This window comes from Harpegnathos saltator, unplaced genomic scaffold, assembly GCF_003227715.2.
Source record: "Harpegnathos saltator strain DR-91 unplaced genomic scaffold, Hsal_v8.6 scaffold381, whole genome shotgun sequence".
Classification (NCBI taxonomy): domain Eukaryota; kingdom Metazoa; phylum Arthropoda; class Insecta; order Hymenoptera; family Formicidae; genus Harpegnathos; species Harpegnathos saltator.
Window position 1 is genome coordinate 233,277 of NW_020230185.1, and position 14,124 is coordinate 247,400.

Sequence of the window (14,124 nt, forward strand, 5' to 3'; positions counted from 1 at the left end):
TGTAGAAGGCTTCGCTTAGAATATGAGACTGTGGGAAAAGTCAACAAACTTACAAATAGAATACTTTTTTGGGGTGTAGAGCTAACCTTTCTGAACCGTCTCCTCGACGGTGTTGCCCTCGACCAGCGGGTAGACCGACTCATGGCTGACCACCTCGACGACCGGGGCGTCCGACTGCACCAGGTCGACCCGTGGCTCGTTCGTCTCCGGTACCAGCGGTTCCGGGCTGGTGAGCGCGCTGGAGGTCGCCAGGCTGTCGGAGCCATCGCTCCTCGGCCGGATCTCCTCGAGGTTGCCCTGCTGAGGCACACCGAGACCCTCGGCGGAGCCGACGGCGCTGTCGACGCTGGGCGTCGACGTCCTCGGGCTCTGCCGATTGGGGCTGTTCTGCGGTGTCGTGCCACCCGGGGTCGCGTCGCCGCGACGACGGGGCAGCGTGCTCGCACGCACGTCTTTGGACTCGGCGCGGTTGGACGTCGCGATCGGCTGGGTCTTCTGTCGGCTCGCTGCAACAGGAGAGTGCGAGTTCGCGCTGAAAGGAAAATCTACGTCTGGCAGAGATTCGCCGGCGGTTAGTGTAGGTTGCTCGTGTTGCACTTTCCTGTTCTAAAATTATTCTAATGGTTTCTTCTTCTTCTTCTTCTTCTTCTTCTTCTTCTTCTTCTTCTTCTTCTTCTTCTTTCCGTTTTGTTTGCAACAGTCGGTTCTCATTCAGTTACGTTCATTCAGTAGCGATATCTTTGCGGTGACGACAAAGTAATCGAAGCTCGTCCCTTATCGCGTGAGATAGACAACCCTTATCTCTTTCTCATCGATCTTCACGAGAAGTTTGATGAAAATTGTAATCAGTCGGTATATCAGTCGGAAACTTCGCTCTCCTCGGCGCTCTTCCTCGGCGGTGACTTTTCAGTCACACACGATTTTCCATGCGCTGAGACTTTTTCTTCAGAAGCATAAATTGATCTCGACAGGGACTTATCTTTGCGAGTTAAAGCGTGATAAGTTGAAAGAACGAATTGCAGAATGCAAGGCGATCAAACGCTCTGGTCCGGAGCGTGTGAAACATTACCGTTGATAACTGCGATATATCGCGGAAAGGCAAATGATCCGTGCAAATTCGAGTGGCTCCCGAGTAGACATCCCCCAGCTGACGTGTTCCAGAGGCGTATTACGCGTGCAACCGTTTTTAATAATAACTCAAGTACTCTTGCACCGAGTGTGCAACAGTGAGGCCGTCTCGCGGTCGCGAGGGAAGGCGAGATGAGAGAGAAGCGGAGGAAGTCCTAATTACCTCCTCGAGTGTCACGTAAGTTTGGCAGCGCTCTTAGGCCGAGGAGGTGGACCATTCCAATAATAACAAACAGACCGTGCGAGACGAGTGGAGATCTCGAAGACGCGAGGCAGCGCGCACCTCGTTGGCGGAGTTCCGGAGAACGCGCTGCGACCGATTGAGATGTACGATACAAAAGTCCGTTCCGTGTGATTAAACAGCCGAGGAGGAGCGCGCGAGAAAGAGAGAGAGAGAGAGAGAGAGAGAGAAGCAATTTTTTAACTTGATTTTTGCCGCCGTCGACACGAGACAACTTTTTACTTGCATTAATTATGACGTTTCGTTTTTTTCACATATGCGCACACAAGTATAGATATCGTTTACAGAATGTAAATATAAATTGATTAAAATTACTAATTAAATTTTTAATTATTAATTATAAAAATAATATATTAGATTCCGATCGTTTTTTTACGCAGGAAATGGAAGACACTTTCCCCCTCTCTCTCTCTCTCTCTCTCTCATGCTTGTTTCGTGATTCTCTCTTAATAATCGTTAGATTGTATCAATTCGATTAATTTGATTGGATCCGATTTAATTTGATTGATTCGATACCGTCACGATAGTCACTCGACGGTTGACGCTGACTGCTAGTCGAGACGACGAATGACAATTTCGAGATAAATTGAGCCACAAAGAACCGTGTAAATCCGGACACGACATGTGCCGTTAAGTATTCGACGAAATTTATTTAATCTTCGCGCGAGTTAAACACAGCAGCCGTTAGATAAATAGATTTGGCTTCCAATCCGAAATCTTGGAGAGAAGTGACTTGGGCGAGCGCGGACATCCTGGCGGCGATATTTCAGGAGCACCTGGTTATCCGTGCTCGCGTTTCGGGCGTAAAAGGTGTCTCGAGAGATTTGTTGCCGCGGAAGCGTGAAGTGTTTCCGGCTTGCCAACGAGGCGTCGCTTTTTCGCGCCTTCAATATCGTCACGGAGAATCCCAGCTGTCTTTTATATCTCGTTATACGAGTAACGTCTTTTTAGCCGGAATATTTCCTCTCACGATATTCCACCGTGATGCAATCTAATACACATGCACGCGCGTACAAATGATAAATTATTCATAAGTGAATGTTGTTTCATTCTTTATCTTGATTTGTTAAGATAAAAATTGCAATCTAACTCGTAGATTATTACAAATATGCGAGTCCCTTCATCAGCCTGCGGAGACGAATGAATTTTTGAGCTGGCCTGAGAGCGAGTAACGCGCATACAGGCCAAGGGCACCTCGTTGCTGGAACTGTCATTAGAAATTCGAAGCCCGTTGAAAGATGCACTTAGCACCTTTCTTATTTCTAGTCGTCCATTATGCAACCGAAACTACCGCGCTATGTAGTTCAGGGTTGAAACCTAATGCAAGGCTGTCACCGTGGCGTTATTTTAGTTCCGGGTTTGCGGTCTTTTACGAAGAGCCACGGGGATCCTCCTGATCAGCGGGGGATGTCACCGAAAGCACAGGAATATCATCTCCGTTATTCCAGTCGCTAATCCAGTGTGATCGTATTGCATTAAAAGGTACGTCAAAGCCATAATCGTTTTCCTAATCTCTCCCACGCTCGTGTTTGAATTTAGCAGTGATTCACACGAAGGTCGGATTATCCGCGATATCGCAAATTAATTCCAACAGTCTTATGCTGATAATCCATCGACTGTTTACTTTTAACGCGATAAAAATTCAGTAAATAATCTCTACGCGTTCTAACACAAAAGAAATATTAATTTTTTCGAAGAAAGCGGATGATGTCGAAAAATTTCCAAATAAAATTTATCCTGCGTTTTATTGTAAAAGAAAATATATATGTGTGTGCATGCATATTCAGAAAGAGAAAGAGACACGGAGAGAGAGAGAGAGAGGGAGAGAGAGAGAGAGAGAGAGAGAGAGAGAGAGAGAGAGAGAGAAATAATATATTCCTGTTGTATAAAACGAAATATTCAGCTCTACGGTTCACGCGTTTTTACAATACAATTATTATAAAGATTACATATTCTGGCATCTCGGGAGTTTCTCAAGGTCCACAAAACTAATCAGCGATGACAAAGGACGAGCTCAGGAGCACTCGATAAAAAAACTGAAAAAAATCGATTTAGTCGCGGCCGAGCGTGTCCTTGATTTCCCTTCCGCCTGCTTCGACGATGAGGTGAAATCTTACCGTGAGCGCAATCTACACTCCGGTCTCACGCCGTAATGGGCTTAATTAGACTGCACAATCCCTCTCTCTTTCTCTCTCTGCCTCTCTCTCTCCCTCTCTCTCTCTCTCTCTCTCTCCCTCTCCCTCTCCCTCTCTCTTTCTCTCTCTCCGAGAGATCCTCCTAACAAGCTCAGCCGGCCTTCGTGACACGCGGAAGCTTACCTTGATTAAAGTCCACCTGGCCAAAGGAGGCGCTCCTGAAGGGCGCGCCGGCCCTGTGAAAGGCGAGCAACCCACGCGGCTCCAGCCTGGTGATGGCGTCCCGGGCCTCCCCCTCGTTGCCGCCGCCGGAAGCGGCGTTCAGATTATCGCACAGATCGTCCACACTCGTAGCACTGTCCACCACGGAATCACTATACTGTCTCAAGTGCTTGGCCGCCTCTGCACTGGCGTTCGGCTCGCTCCTGAGGTCACTGACGTCACCACTGTTTCTCTCGGGTCTGCCTGATCTCGAGGACTTCCTCGAGTCGTGGCAGGGCTTCCTGCTGTACGCGTTGTTGTTCCCCGAGCGATCACTGAGACACTCTTCACTGACACTCTCACTACGGACAATTGTCTTCGGATGTTCATGCTGCTGCTGCTGCTGCTGCTGCTGCTGCTGCTGCTGCTGCAGTTGCTGTTGCTGTTGCGCTTGTTGAGCCTGCTGACTGTTACCGCCATGTTGGCTGCCTTCGCTGTACGTGTAGCTGCGATGAGACGGCCGACCGTCGCAACGGCCGCAGCCGGGATTCGTAGCCGTCTGAAAGAATCCAGAAGAGGAGACCGTCAAGCAGCCGGACCGTGCGCGAGTCGATTTGAATCTCCTCGGCGAAAAAGCCGAGGGCATATCCTGCAGGTATTTGCACACAACTCCCATTTGCATCGCGGGCGAATTTGAACCGAGCATTTAATTTCATGTGGGCAGTAAGTCAAGGTGCGGTTTACTTTACGCACGTGGCACGTGGATGAAAGGTCATGTGGATTTGTGTAACCCGATGTTGCGTTCATTAATTCCTGTTGCGACGTATGATGGCTGACGTCATAACGGAGGAAATTGACTGAGGGCGGCGACACGCACGGAAAGGGCGGAAGGGGAGGGAGTGGGGCAGGAGGGACACGCGATACGCGATATACACCGGAATAACAAATGTTACTCGGTGCTTGTGTACGTACGTGGCTCAGAGAGATGCGGTGATCGTTGCGAGCGCCGTGGGAAGCATTTTTGCGAATTCTCGCGACAAGAGCGAGTTCTCGCGGGCCGAAACTCTCCTGGGAAGTCGAGAAGTCGGAAGAGGGAATAGCTTTTAATAATAAAAAAAAGTCGATGCGACAAATTGCTTCCCTACGTGCTGGAGAAATCCCCATATGTCCCGGAATGTTGCGGAATTCTCGCGTGTATTATTTCGTGTATTATGACGCGTTTGATTGATTGACGAGATAACGATCAAACTTCAATTCGAGATTTATCAATTTCGGATCCTCCTCCCGATTCGCCGGCCATTTTCGCCAGCAGGAAATACGAAAATGGAAAATGATCGTTACTTCGCTCTCAGCGGCACAACTTTGCCGTCAGAATATGAAAAATATAGCCTTTGCAATGAGAAAATACGACGAAGAAACTGAAGAAAATCACGCTGAGTCTCTTTCTTCCACTCGATTGGGACAACTTTACTTCAAGAATGCACCATGACGTAGAGATCGTTTTATGCGAATGAACGATTAGCTAATTACGCAATATCGCTCTGTTTGTGCGACGAAACAATAATATTTTAATATTAGCGGCAACGAGGTCGCGCGCGCGCGCTCGAGGCATTCGTCTTCTCGGCAAAAGCCGAGGAGAAGAGCGTGAAAAAGAATTCGGTAACGCGAGACATCGGCGGGGTCCGCGCGCGCGCGCGCGCGCGAAGCCGAAGACGTCGGCTTTTCGTCACCATGACGTTGGAATTCCTCACCTGCGGATAATTTTGAGACGACGGCTGGTATCCGCTCGGGGGAGGGGAGGAAGCCTGCACTCGCGACGGTCTTCTCGGTGGCGGGACCGGTGCCGGTCCCTTGAGCTTCTCGGTGAGTTCGCGAAGGCGCTCGGCCTTCTCGCTGCGGGGGCCGGAAGAGGACTTCTTGCCACTTCCTCCTCCGCCCCCGCTCCACCGAAACCTGTGCAGTCGGTCCACCGCTATCACTGCTGGTTCCTGTAGCCAGGCAAGGGAAAACAAATAAATCTCTCTCGCGGCTAGCAACGGCTCTCTCGGCTTCGGCGAGACGAAAACCCACGGCACACCGAGCTACTCTCCCATCCTTTTCCATTATTTTCCATTATCCATCCTCGATCATGCGAAACAACATCGCCGAGCGACCCGACAGCGCAAGCTTCAGTCCGTTGGCCCGTTTGAGTTATTTACGATAATTGCGACGCAAGACTGTACTACGTTTATCATCTGTGCCCCGACATTTTCGACGAGAAAAGCTCGTCACCCGAAATTCACCACAGAATTATGCCATTAATAAATAACGCGACGGAAAAAGGGATGTGTCTTTATGCAAATAGGAATATCGGGTGATCAAACAACGAAGCTGCTCAAGATTCTCCGCGGAGGGAAAAGCGAGTGCCGTTGAAAATTTTGCAGGAGCGTTCTAGTGTCAGCGCGATACGCGCGTTTGTTCTTTTCCCGGTCGTTCCAAAGTACCGCTCTGTTTCGACCAGCGACAAGAATTACGCGACAAAGACGCCACTCCTGCGATTCGCGAGCGGATGCGCTTCTGACGAGCGCGAGTGCGCGCGTCCAGCTTGTGTAATGCGACGCGGTAATAAAACCACGCGATCACGAGGACGCGGGCGAGCGTGATCGCGGCGTGAAGTGGCGGGCGTAGGGCATCGAAAACTCATACGCGCGGGTACGTAGGTGTCTAGCCGAAGAAGAAGCGATATTCTATTTTCGTCGTCGTCGTCGTCGTCGTCGTCGTCGTCGTCGTCGTCGTCGTCGTCGTCGTCGTCGTCGTCGTCTCTATCTTTCCCCCTCGGCGTGCTGCGCCGCAGCGGCGCGAGACGATCCAAAAATCGGGCGGAGAGTCGCGCGCGCGGGAGTGCACAATTTTAAAAAGTACAAATGAAGAAACCGTGGCGAGGAGGGAGCGAGAGAGAGAGAGAGAGAGAGGGAGAGCACGCGCGAGAGAGGATCGGGCGTAAATTCTGGCACGCTGCTCCGTGAGCTGACGAATTTTGCTGGCGCGAAGGCGTCGTGAGACCGCGAGTGCTTCGAGGCGAAGTGAACGCGTTTTAATAGTCTCGTAAAAATAAAGAAAGAAAACACTCGCCGATAGAGAAGAGAGCGGCTTCATTGTCGAGCTTCGGGAGTAAAGGAAATCGCCTCGCTGTATCTCGACAGACGCGCTACAAGCTAATAAAGATCTCCCGTGCATGATTCCGAAAAATCGTATCGTGTCATAAATCGAGCAATACGCCGCAGTGACTATTTCAGAGACCTTCGAGCGCCCGAAATCTTCGAATAAAGGTTCACCTTCGACTTTTAGCTCACAAAGCCTTACGGGAGAAATATATCTTCGAAGACTTCAGACGTTTTCAGACGCGCTCAAAGCAGCAGCGGCGAAAAGTTTAAATTTTCCTTCAAGCGCGCCCAACCTTCCCGATCCGCGACCCGCGACCCGCTGCTCTCCCCCTTTACCCCGACTGTAAGGTCGTCTTCAGGCCGCCGTTGGCAGTCTTAGCAGCCGTCGCGCGGTGCTCGAAGGGACAAACTTGCTCACGGTGACCTTGAGACCTACCTCGGGGCTGCTGACACAGAGTCTTCCGGACCTAAGCCACTCCACCTTGTATCCCTTGCAAGCACCTCTCGCACCTCACCAGGTGTACGCGCGAAGCTCGCGTGGCCTCATGCGGCCCATGGACGAGGGCGTCCGCGAGAGCCCATCGCGGGACAAGCGGGCTTCCACTCGCGAGCAACTCGGAACAACGAGAACCAAACACGATCGGCCGAGTAAACTAGCGAGAGCAAGTCGTCTCGGGACAAGCCTCCCGATGCGAAGTCCCGATCGACCGCGCGATCGACTGAGTACTAAGTGTACCTGCAACTTAAGCGTCTGATGCTTCGTCCACTGCGCGAGCTGCCGCGGCACGGAGACGGTCTGCGTCGCCGTCGGGACGCCGGGCGAGTAGCCGAGCGACGTCGAAGATGAGGACAGCGTCGTCGTCGGCGGTGGCGGCGGCGAATACGACGACGTTGCCGCCGCTGCTGTTTGTGGATAATGCTGGTGGTGGTGGTGCTGCTGCTGTTGGTGGTAGTGATGGTGGTGGTGGTGGTGATACTGCTGCTGCTGTTGCTGCTGCTGTTGCTGCTGCTGCTGCTGCTGCTGCTGCTGCTGCTGGCTGGTGCTGCCGATGTTCCCCACCGACGTTTGCACCGCGCCGCGACTATTATTAGCGAACGTCGTCTCCGCGATGCCCGCGGAAGAAGCAGGAAGAGGCGGCGAGCAGCCGCCGCCGCCGCCGCCGCCGCCGCCACCGCCGCCGCCACCGCCGCCGCCGCCGCCACCGCCGGCAGCTCCGACGCTCGCGATATCCGCCGCAGAGGGATAACCACCGGCGGCGACCGGAGGGCACGGCGACGACGACGATGACGACGACGACGAAGGTGGCGGCGGCGGCGGCGGCGGCGGCGGCGGCGGCAGCGGCAGCGACGGCGGCGGCGGCGGCGGCGGCGGCGGCAGCGGCGGTGGCGGCGGCGGTGGCGGCAGCGGCGCGAGCGACGCCGCCGTCGGCGTCGAGGACGCGGTCGAAGAGGACGAGATCGCCGCTGGGAGCCGCGGAAGCGGAAGCCGCGAGCGTGGACCGATGCAGCAGCAGTCGGCGATACTGGCCGCCAGGTCGATCGACGGCTTCTCCGCCGTCGGTTTCTCCGTCAGCCGCTCCCGGGAGTCGCTCTCGCGCGAGTTCCGCTTTCGCCGGCGCTCCTGCGACTCCTCCCTGGAGTTGGCCGGCGGCAGGCTCTCCTGGAACAGACGGGCGAGCGCGGCCGATACTTGGGCGAAATCTCAAAATCGTCGGTGAGCTTTGTTTACTTTCGTCGACGTTACCGAAGGGAGAGAATTGCCTACTATGAAAGAGAATTCCTATATGTGCAAACATCCCGAGTAAAAAATTGTTAGGGCCCATCCTCATGAAGGATAAGGCCCCGATAAGGCTGAAAGCAGCATGCCCTAAAAAGGGATGCCTCATTGTTACCACATCAGGCACCGAGATGGATTTTTTAGGGATACACCTTAGATTTTACGAGGTAAGGCTTTGAAAAGCTGAGAAGGACCTTAAAAGGACTTAAATCTTAAATTCTTTAGGGATGCCTTAAATCTTACGAAATAACGCTTTAACATGGAAAACTGATGTGGGCCTTAGAAGGATCTTTTAAGGAAGCTTTAGATGTGTAAAATCAAGTTTTGTTATAGAAAATTAATAAGATCTGAAGCGTGTAATGAAATTATCGTAGTCTAGTATTGTTTTAGTAGGTACGCTCTGCCTGGTTCTTTTAAAGATTTTTTAATTGTACCGCAATTAAAAACAAATTTTATTAGTTTTACTAGTAGCCATATTCATTAGTTTCTTCCAAGGATTTTTCTAACATTGCCTTCGTTTTGAAATGCAGCAAACTTTAAGAAAAACAGTAGCAGGATTTTTATGTGTAAAGAATGCTATAATGTATTGTAAAGTATGCTATCCTTTTAAAATAAAAAAATTCTTGTTGTATACTAACAAGGTTATAAAGAAATAAAGGAATTACAGTCTAAATTTCTTGGAATGAAAAGAACGAATATTTTTACTCGAACAATAATAAAAATATTTCCTTATAAGAGCCTCATATAATATTGCCTTGTAAGGACCCGTTAAACCATTTGTGACAGATCTTGTAAAGTCCTTGTCTTTCTATCCCTATTAGGCCCCGATTAATGTTAGGAAAAAATAATCAGGTCCTTACTAGAGCCCTATTAATTCTTCTACTCGAGATCCTGCACGAGTTTGTGTGCCAAAATCGAGCAACTCAATTTTGGAAGTAGGAGAAATATTATATTAGAAGAGACTCGAGTTAAATGCTCGCTGACGAGGAGCGGCTTGGCTGTTTCTTCGAACAGGATTATGCTACTTCCCGGGAAACTTCCTCGGGACGGCCGGTATGTATCTTCGTTCCTTATTTACTACTTTGCATCTCGCAGGCACGTCCTCATATTCGCTTTATTTCGCTTTATTTCGTCTCCGGTGATGCGTCTTTTTCGTTTCCTTCCATTTTCCCCGCGTGTCTCGGCACCTTAACTTAGGAGCACCCCTAACATCCCCCTCGCGCTGTCTCGGACGCATCTCGTATTTTTAAACTTGCAACAAAATGACGTACGACGAGAATACCCCCGCCCGCGAGGGCGCGTTGCGTTTCGTAAATCTTGCTCGTCGCGTCGCGTCGCGTCGCGTCGCGTCGCGTCGCGCGACGAGCTTAAATCCCGGCCGGTCTTTTTTATATCGCGGCGCCCAAGGTAATATTTTCGGAAGGCCGGCATCGATAATGGCGTCATCGATCCACGTGGGGACAAGTAGCGACGATTTATACGAATTTCGGTAGCGCTTGGCAATGAAAGAGAGGGAGAGAGAGAGAGAGAAAAAAGAGCGATGGAGACGACGAGCGAGAACGCGTGTCACACGCGAGATTCACGCCGGTCGTACGTGTCGGCTGTGACGTCAACGGCGCTTATTATTTCGCGGACAAACCGCGAAAAGAGAGGCGGAAAGTCAGGGCGGAGAGGCGAGGCGGGGGGGACGAGAGAGGCGGGAGCCGGCTCGAGCGAAATCGGCTCGAGTCAGTGACTGGCGGATTCTATTTACGCGATCGGTTCTAAGTTTAGGTCCTTCGACGTCTTGATTTTGTTGTCGCGAATCGCCGCTGTCGCGGCGCGATCGAAGGTCGAACCCCGCCGAGAAGTGGCCGGGGTTCAAAGAAAATAGACGGCACCGGAGGAATTCCATCGCGACGCGCTCTCCGCGTCGACGAATATTACACCGAGAGTCGCGTAACGCTCCCGCTGTCCCGCTCTCGAGACGCGGCAAATATTTTATTTAATTCCCTCCCCTCCCTCCCCCATCCCCAGTCGGGCATAAATCTAAAATTAGGCACCCGGCGCGGCTGTGAGGGCGACTCGAACGGAACGGGGATGGACGTGTATAGGTCTCCTTTCTCCAAATCGAAAAGGCACGTCAGCCGCATGTCTGACGACATTTTTCATCTTCAACCACGCCACGGTGATTTCTGCTGTCGTTATCCTTCGTCTCGCTCATGCTATTTTACCGGTCGCCTTCCCCTTCCCGCTCGGTGCATCTCGCTCCTCCTTTTCTTTTTCGCTTTTTCAATACTTGGACCTGGCCAGTGCTAGGTGTGGACCGTGACCTTGAGCCGTTCGCTCCAAGTCCCTATAAATTTCCGGCCGAAATTTTCATTTTCCACGCTGCCTCGATCAGCTGAAACCTGGCAAGCTCGCTCGAAGCTTCAGGATCACACGACTTTGGGCAGCAGCGGGGGGGGAGAACGCCTTCGGCCGAGAATCAAGTGACGGCTCGTTTTCGTCGGGTTTCGAGCGAAGGACCGAAAGCTTACTACACCTACCGTGAGTGCACAGGTGACTGCGCTTACAGGTGAGCGCCGTACGATACCTGAGAGATCCGAAGACCGTATCTGGTGCCGCCCAGAACGACGTATCCACTGCCGACACCTCCGCCCGTCATGGCCCTCGCGGCGCCCCCCAGCCATCCTCCGAAACCGCCAGCGCCTCCTGTCCTCTGGGGCCCGCTACCCCCGTCTCCTCCGCCGACGCGGGGCATTCTTCATCCTTCCCTCACCCTGAAATTCAAATCGCGAGACGGCGCGAATTAAAGGAAAAAATAGAAAAGAGACGCGCATAAATAAGCCCGCAGAGGTGGGAGAGACAAATCTTGCGGATTGTCCTTGGGAGCCTCGCGGAGGACTAACGAGCTAGATTCATCCCGCGGGATATTAACGATCCCGCTTGAGTTACGAGCGGACGCGAGCCTCGCTCGCTCGCCCGCGAGTGCGCGACTCGCATCACGCACTTACGCACGCGAAATGCGGGCCGTCGCGTGAATTACTGCGGACGTTCGCGCATTCCCCAATAACTGTCGGCCGCGATCTTATTTATTTACCGGCCGCCGCCGACCGATGAATGAGACTCGCCGGAATTTTCGCGTGCCGTTACCATTAAAAGTCGCGCGGCAAGTCGCAGCGCTACCGGAAGCGGCGAGGCCACCGCCGCGCCGGCGAGATCAATGGCTACGAGAATTCTTTCCCGGCTCTCGCCGGGGTCGGCGAGAGAACACGAGACGCCCGCCGACGTCCGAGGGGGGTCTTCCGATCCCCGAGAGTCTGCGAGTCGTTAAAAAAAAGGAAGAGTGAGAGAGAAGAAAAGCCACTCGGGAATTCGGCGGCGCGCGCGGGCTATTTCGATCGGCGAATTAAATAAATTGCCGTAACGCGGGTATTTATGGCGAGCGCTTCTCTTCTCGAATGCTCCGAGAGAAGTGGCCGACTTTCCGAAGCGGTGACTTTCCGGCACGACGCGATACCTCGCATGGACCCTTCGAGCTTCGAACACGCCACGAGCGGATGGAACTTGCGAAGCCGAACGAGCGCACTCGCGCACTGACAGAAAAATATAGTTGAATTAATTATAATCTCACTATATTTTATAGTTCATTTTGGCCTCAACCATATTTTTATAGTTGGTGGAACCTGCAAAATATAGCGGAATAAACACAAATATATAGTCAATGATTGTCTTAAATAATTGTTTAGTTACTTTTACCACATATATGCTAATTTCTCATTCACAAATGTAGTGAGATTTAATATTCATATAGCAAATATTCAGGTATTAATATTGACTATACAAAAGAGTTACTTTTACCTACCATTTTATATTTGTATCCATACAATAATTTTAGTTTAACTTATTATAATTCTTAGTAAAAATATTATATGCTTGGTTATATTATGCCTATATCGTAATTATTACCGATATTATGGTAATACGTTTTACTATAAATTACTATAAATTACTATAAATATGATATTTTGGACTACAATTTAGTTACTATATCATTATAGTTCCAAATATCATATATCTTTCTCTCAGTGCGGCACTTGAGTGCGCGACGAAAGTCGGAAGTCGAATGAACGCATCTTGGTTGGAGGAAACAGAATTTTCAGCTGTCGCCAAACCCAAATTCCCAGTTGTAAAAACCAAAAATTCCGTTTCCCTCGACCCGTTCGAAACTCGTTCAGTTCATTTGTTGTCGCTCAATCGTTCATTCAATCGATTTTTCTCCTTCGTGCGCAATTCTCGCGTGGGTATTTCTTTTACTTTTTTATTTTTTTATTTCCCTTCGTCATTGAATCGTCCTCGCTTTTTATTCCTGCCGGAAATCAGTCTTCCGCAGGCCTGTCGATGGCGACACGACAGGCCTGCGGGCCGAACTAGGTTTTTCCCGCTCGGACGGACGGAAAATCTCAAGTCTCGAATCGGATCGGCTGTTCGTTTTATTACGGCGCAATTCCGTCGCGGCGCTTTCCGAATCGGCGAGTTTCGCGCGGAGTCGCTCGCGAGAGTCGCCGCCGCCGCCGCTCTCAACGCGCGCGTATAAATAAACGACGTAATTAAAACTGAATTGCAATTACACTGAATAAATCTCGAGCCGCCAGCTACATACGTCATCCTCCCACAAGCCGGAGAGATGAAATTACTATTCGATCGAATGAGCTTGCGATGACGGTAGGCACGTGATTTTTCACGCTGGGTCGCCCTATTACGCCGATACTGTCGCTCGGTTGATTTTCCTAATAACAAGATATTTTTGCGACGCGTAATATCGCGGGCGGACATTTTACGGACGGGTAAGCGGATGAACGCAAATCCTATTTTATTTATTATTAAAATACTTTCTCTGCTTTTCCGCACCGCCGCGCTCTCTCAAAATTCAAAATCACGCGAAATGTCAGGCACGCGACTTCGAAAGGCTCGGTGACATTCTGAAATTTATATAGATTTCCTTGAGATTGGGTTCTTTATTCATCTCACCCAAAAAAAAAGTAATTTCAGAACAAGCGGAATCATCTAAATTTTAGAGGATTTTATTCTTATATGCGGCCTCTTTGCTATTTTAACCGCTTTATTGAAAGAGGAATGCTTCTTCTGACAAAGGTTTCGCTCAGAATATGAGACTGCGGGAGAGATCACTTTACAAATAGAATACTTTTTTTTCGAGTACTCCTTCTTTTTTTCGAGTCTGTTCGGTATTAAGGGGATTAGCCGCGAGTTATTCGAGATTGAGTAACGACGTTTATACAATAACTATTAGGACCTTAAATATCTTCGAATCTATAAGACCCAGAAGAAGATTTGTGTAACCAAAATTACACGGTACGAAGGGGGCTGTCGTATAGTGACAATAATTTTTGTCCAGGTGGAAGCGCTTCGGACATACCAAGGTCAACTTGCGTTTTTTAAATGGGAACCCTAATTTTTTATTACACTGTCTTTTCCCATCAATTAATTTGAACAAAT

The 14,124-nt window shown here is 50.5% G+C and overlaps 1 protein-coding gene across 1 annotated transcript in view; it reads right to left on the reverse strand.

Annotated features, from left to right (window-relative positions):
- LOC105187133 (rho guanine nucleotide exchange factor 17) overlaps positions 1–14,124 on the reverse strand; it is a 70,984-nt gene that overhangs the window by 41,160 nt on the left and 15,700 nt on the right. The window contains exons 2-7 of the mRNA XM_025300757.1: positions 11,201–11,387; positions 8,295–8,508; positions 7,585–8,156; positions 5,457–5,693; positions 3,688–4,264; positions 87–506 (exon numbers count right to left, since the gene is read on the reverse strand). Of these exons, the coding sequence (XP_025156542.1) occupies positions 87–506; positions 3,688–4,264; positions 5,457–5,693; positions 7,585–8,156; positions 8,295–8,508; positions 11,201–11,368 (2,188 nt within the window). The 5' untranslated portion in view covers positions 11,369–11,387. The remainder of the gene's footprint in view (positions 1–86; positions 507–3,687; positions 4,265–5,456; positions 5,694–7,584; positions 8,157–8,294; positions 8,509–11,200; positions 11,388–14,124) is intronic.